Source organism: Pelobates fuscus, chromosome 7 (genome assembly GCF_036172605.1).
Source record: "Pelobates fuscus isolate aPelFus1 chromosome 7, aPelFus1.pri, whole genome shotgun sequence".
Lineage (NCBI taxonomy): Eukaryota > Metazoa > Chordata > Amphibia > Anura > Pelobatidae > Pelobates > Pelobates fuscus.
Genome location: NC_086323.1, coordinates 14,788,678 through 14,794,677, shown reverse-complemented (window position 1 = coordinate 14,794,677; position 6,000 = coordinate 14,788,678). Strand labels below are relative to the sequence as shown.

The 6,000-nt window shown below is 39.1% G+C and overlaps 1 protein-coding gene across 4 annotated transcripts in view; it reads right to left on the bottom strand.

The window, feature by feature from the left end:
* Positions 1 to 3,095: 3,095 nt before the first annotated feature.
* The window catches only part of RNF220 (ring finger protein 220), a 245,147-nt gene continuing 242,242 nt past the window's right edge, over positions 3,096 to 6,000 (bottom strand). For all 4 annotated transcript variants that reach the window (XM_063427717.1, XM_063427719.1, XM_063427716.1 and 1 more), the window contains one exon: positions 3,096 to 3,990. In XM_063427717.1, coding sequence (XP_063283787.1) covers positions 3,919 to 3,990 — 72 coding nt within the window. In that variant the 3' untranslated portion in view covers positions 3,096 to 3,918. The remainder of the gene's footprint in view (positions 3,991 to 6,000) is intronic.

Genomic DNA, 6,000 nt, shown 5'->3' with positions numbered 1-6,000 from the left:
CACAGTCTGGGAGAGCAAATCCACAAATATTCACACAATATATTGGAATTACAAATTTCACTCCAAATAAATTCCGAAATTACACTAATTTGGGCCTAAATTATGTAAATCGTTTATGGATAACTCATTTGAGGTTTATTCCACTAAATGGGGAAATGTGGGGGAAAATGAGACATTTTTGAGCAATATAAAAGAGTTGGAACTTTTTTGGTCTTAACATTTCCAATTAACTGCCCATTTTTCTGCAATCCCTGGTTAAATAAATAAAAAAAAACCTGATGCATTATGTACAGACACCGTGTGCTCCTTGTTCCCCTTAAGGGCAAAAGTGAGCACTGTGCTTTACACAGCCCAACAGATGCTCAGGATGTGGGTCACTAACTCATGTCAACTGGCTAGCTGCAGGTCATCATGTTAACCTAATTCCTGCTGTTTCCAATACATAGCTAATAGAATCAATTTCATCCATTTAACCATTACCTGCCCAGAGAGGGACATGGCTAACCACTGACTTCAAATTATCCCCAGGCAGCAAAGGGGTCAATTTAAAATTTCCCTTCACACTCGGCTGCTCTGGGAAGCAGGCCTTCACGCAGGAGCTCAGCTGTGTATTGGTGAGGCGGGGGGAATCAATAATCAGTCAGATTTTCACTAAAGCATAGATGGAAAGCATGGCAACTGTGTGGGTCTATGGAACAGATGTAGACGTTGCATAATATTACAGGTTAAATAAAACTGCACAAACACTTTTCAGACTCAATCATATTCTTAGTTTTTAACTTATAGAATTTGTTCTGTATATATTACACCTGCTGTACAGGTAATCAACAGTAAGAATTTAGCCGATTAAAATGTAAACCCAGTATCCCCCCTGGTGTTATGTGAAATATTTATATACACCTATAACAAGCAAGATCCAGCACACGCACTCATTTACTAAACAGCAATTTCAAAGCTCAAGGAATGAAATAGTTTTTTTGTTGTTTTTTTAATACCCCAAACCTCAGCAAAAATAATGGGTTTAGTTACAGTATATGTAATAAACCTGCCACAACGTCAATGTACCCCATTACGTCCAGCTCCAATCCGAGCAATCTAACACCTGCTCTAGTCCAGACGGAATCCACGGTTTTGCACCCCTCCATGTCACAGGTGCCTTATTCCAGGACCCTTCTTAGCCTTGCACTGCAGAGAGTCCCAAGAGGAAGGATTTTTCAAGTAAGCTGGTTTATCTCATAAGAGCACCATTAGGTTGCTAGGATAAGACCTGCCAAAATGGGGTGCCTTTATATAACTAACACTTTTTTTTTTATAAGTTTGAAAGTGTTAAAATATTTTTAAATAATGCTGGTTCTGGGATAGTCTAACTTAGCTCTCTGTGGACTACATCGCACTGTGTACGTAGTCAAAAACAGCTTATTGTGCACTGGGTTTTGTAGCTCATTTGCTCTGAGAATGAGGTCAACTACAACAATAAAGAGTTCTGGGACTATAAAATTAATTACTAATAATGTTCCCCCTGATAACATTTTGTGGGCAGTCAGGTATTAAAAACATATTAAAGGGACACTATAGTCACCAGAATCACTACAGCTTATTGTATTTGTTCTGGTGAGTATAATCAGTGTCTGCAGGCTTTTTGCAATTAACACAGTCTTTTCAGAGACAATGCAGTGTTTAGTGGCCAGCGGAGGTATCCCTAGGCTGCAATGTAGAGGTGCTTCCTGGGGATGTTCAGTGTCTCCACCCTCTGTATTGAAAGGCTTTCCTCATAAAGATGTATTGATTTAATGCATTACTATGAGGAGACGCGGATTGGCCAGGGTGATGTTTTGCTCCACCCTCTGCCCCACCTCCTTGGCAATTCCAGCCAATCCAATGCTTTCCTATGGAATTACTTTTGGATATATCTTCTGATGATGTCAGTCAAGGAATCAGATCAGGGCAGAGCCAGCACTAGCAGACTGGAATGCAAGTAAGATTTTACTATAATTAAGGCAAGGAGAGGCCAGATAGTAATTGTAACACTATAGGTTCAGGAATACATGTTTGTGTTCCTGACCCTATAGTGTTCCTTTAAATTATTTTAAAAAATAAATTACTCCCTGTTCTTTGCATCTTCTGTACCATTTCAATGCTGGACTGTTCATAAAAAGTACTTAGAGGGAACAGTGGTAATATTGCCCTCCAGCAGTTTTAGTGTTTCCATGACAATTGCAGCGCCATTTTTATTGGGTTAATATTAGAGGTTGTGGCTAAATGTTTCACAGCCCCATATTCACTAACATTGCAAGTGACAATTCAATTTTGTGTTTTTCTCCTTTTTACTTTAAATCGGGACTTAACAGGACATCATCAGGGTATGCTTTAAAAAAAGAAAGAATATACCAATATTGAAATCACAAAACAAATAAAAAAACAAAAACCCTTTCCACAAAATCGAAATCAGGATACTAAATATATGTATGGAGTGTATGAAAATCCACAGCAATCTACCATTAGTGGCAGCGCAAAGCATGATCTGCAAGCCAGGCATGTATTTAGAGTCTAAAACAGTCAACAGCTGTAAAACGTCCATTCGTTGAGGGAAGAAAATCACTGGCCCCAAGTGAACGATGAACGAGAAAGTCCACAGGCGGAACAAGTCTCTTCAATACCAAAGCGCTAAAAAACAGTCAAATATACCATTTCCTTTCTGTGTAAAAGGATCATAAGAATCAGCAGGGAATTATTAGAACGCTCCCTAACACAAGCAGCCCGTACAGCTTTATGACACCCTTATACCCATCGCCTTCAGCGTTTTAAACCAACAAAGATCACAGCTGTTCATTAGCAGAGGATTTGGTGCTCCACAGCAGCAGAGGGGTTAAAATCTTTAGCAAGCTGTGCCAATCATATCATGCACCCATTACTTTAACAGTGCATGTCAGCTGATCACAGCAGGGCCAGCCAACTGACAAGAGTACAGAGAAATTGGACGCTTGGAATTCACACTATATCAACACGATATTATATTTGGATTGATGTTAAAACACTAATGAGTAATTTCATTTGAGGAAGAGTGTTGCTTTAAAAACAACAAAAATAAAAAAACAAAAAATAAATTATTCATTTACATTTAAACCCATTTCTATAAAACAAACCAAAAGGAGAAAAAAAAAAAAAAAAAAAAAACACAAACAGGAACAAAAATAAAACGCCCCTCCAGCCCATAAAAGGAAGATATTGGGTAACAGTTTGAGTCTATTCACTTTATACACAACATTGTAAACATATAATTTATAATACATGTGCTTCGCATTTTTTTCTTTCAGTTTTCTTCTTATCTCTGCCTTTTTACACAGAAAAAAACGTACAGAGGAAAAAACAGTGATAAAATTGAGGGAGAAAAAAAAATATATAAACAAAGACAACTAGGTGTCGTCATCTTTCCGGTTCTCTGTCCTGACACTTTTATTATTTCGGAGAGCAGAGCGTGCCCCTCTGATGCACAGTGTGGAAGGACAATGCAGAAGGTAAATTGATGTAAACAAACAATTTAAAATCGACTGGGTTAATCCTCTGGTCTCACCAAAAAAATAAAAATAAAAAAATAAATCAGCAGCAAGAACAAGGAAAAGAAAAAATGGGAGCGAGGTTCAGAGAGGGGCACCAGGGGAATGAATTGTGTGTCTCTCCCTTCCTTAGTGCTGAGAAGGATAAAGCAGATGAGGTTTTGGAAGCCATAAAGTTTATTATATAGCTCCTCTCGATCATGGCTCCCAATCAGGAAAAGTATCTTCTGCTTACAAGTTCCTTTGCTCCAAACATTTAAAAAGGGTCTCTCACATTTCAGCCCCTGAAGGAGTTCCAGGGACCACCAAAAGGGAAACATGATGTTCCTGAGGGAAGTCCCATCTGTCGGAGCAAAGCTGGTCTTCACAAATATACACGCCTCAGGTCTCCAGGGGAAGTGATGGTGTTACACTGCGGACATAACTTCTTAGCGCCCTGCAAGTCAGAAAACAGGAATAATTCAAATGAGTTACTCTTTATGCCAAGAAGGTATAAATACAAACAAAACACCTGGCCAATGTAAAACACATTTAATAATAAACAAGTCTTTTTGAACACTTCCTCTAGTCTACATTATCCTGTACCACTTCTGCTGGAAAGCTATTCCATGGATTAACAAGAATTTAAAAGTAACATAAGGAAATAATGGAGTTTCCTCCCTCGACTCCAGTTATTCCCTCTAGTTCTGGCTTCCTACCTTGTACAGTCAATGCCGACATCATGTACTTTGCTAAATTCTTTACCTGATTAGTTTCAATCATTTCAAACAGACTTCCATATTTCAGTCTGTTTTGAGACATGTTATTACACAAATCTTGCATTGGAAACAAACGTTTCTAAGCAATTCAAGACCCATTTTTATCAATGTATTCCAGAAAGCTTGTAATTTACCATAAATGTTGAGAACAGGGCTCAATATTTCAACTTGCCGCTAGCCACTGGCAAGTGAAAATGTAGTCCCAGCAAGTAGACGTTCACCTGTGGTGAGCCAGACTTGAAGTGGGACTAGCTATGTTTAAGGTCTGGCTAGAGACTTGAAATTTGAAGCCCTGGTTGTGAGTGTTGATAACACTGACCAATATGATTCAACCAGACACTGTTTAAGGACAGACCATTGACGAAGGACAATACATCATGTTTGCAAAAAGCGGTGGCGTTACACGTCCCTCTTTGTAAATAGCAATGTTTGGCATGATGCTCAGGTTCATTATTCATATATTTTTCCTCCCCAAGCCCAATTAACTAAAGCTAACATTAAGAGGTTTCTAGTACAGTTCTTGCAATGTGAGTGGTAGATCCCTAAGCCTAGAAGGTGAATGAGGTGCAGACGGATGTTTAAGAGAGAAGGTAATCTTTTAGGTAAGGGAATGCCAAATGGCAGTAGGGGAGTTAAGGCCAGACTTAACAAGATTATACACACAGACTTTGATCAGGACACAAAGCACCGAGTTTTTTTATGGCTGGCTTCAGGCTACAGTTTAATGGCTACATTAGTAACCAGCTATTCGGAGTAGGGAGGACTTTAAACAGGGGGTACTGCAGAGAGCGTAAAAAAATTCCTTGTTTAATAAACGGAGGGCTGAAGGGAGGGGGAGAACAGCTTGTGGAACACATGAGTGGATGCTTATTAATTGTTTCCCAGCACGCAAGTGCCAAGATCCTTAATGTGCACATGTTTCTAATCTTTCAGATGGTCGATCCCTACCTCGAGTTAACCCGCACTATGCCAGAGACGACAGAAAAGGGATTAAAGCATCCCCTTTACTTGCAAGTACTACGTTTTGTCTGAGACAATAGAGTGGACTTGTCTTTAAGAGTTTACCTAAAGGGTAACTTACTGTCTTAAAAACACTTTGGGCCAGTACTAGAGTCCTGAACAGACAGGTGAGAGAACTGCATTTACCAGAATGTGATCACACACCAACAGCCTGGCCCAGGAATCAGCATTCCCTTAAATGGGTAGTAAATATTCAAACGTATTTCTTCTGCATGAGTGTGTGCAATCAATAGAACCCGGTTTATACACCAGAATGCAAATATCATGTATACGGTTTTAATGTTCAAAAACACTACTAGAGAGGTGTGATTGGTCAACTGAATGTTGTTGTACAGATAAAAGACCAACAGACTGGAACATCCCATTAAAATTGCTAGGGGTTGCATAATCTACACATCCCATTGTACAGCGCTACGGAATCTGATGGCGCTATATAAATAATAACCCTTACATCTGGTGTAGTATTTTTCTCAGGATGTAACATTTGTGATAAAAGCTGATTAATTGAAGGCATTCATGGTCAGAAAATGGGTGTAAATTGACCACTGGCTATATTCTAGGTAACAGCTTTTAATGCAGGAAAATGGTCATTCTCCTGATTTAGGCAAAATCTGCAGCATCTCTCAACTGAAAGCAAGGTTAGTGACATCACAGACAGAGTCATCAAA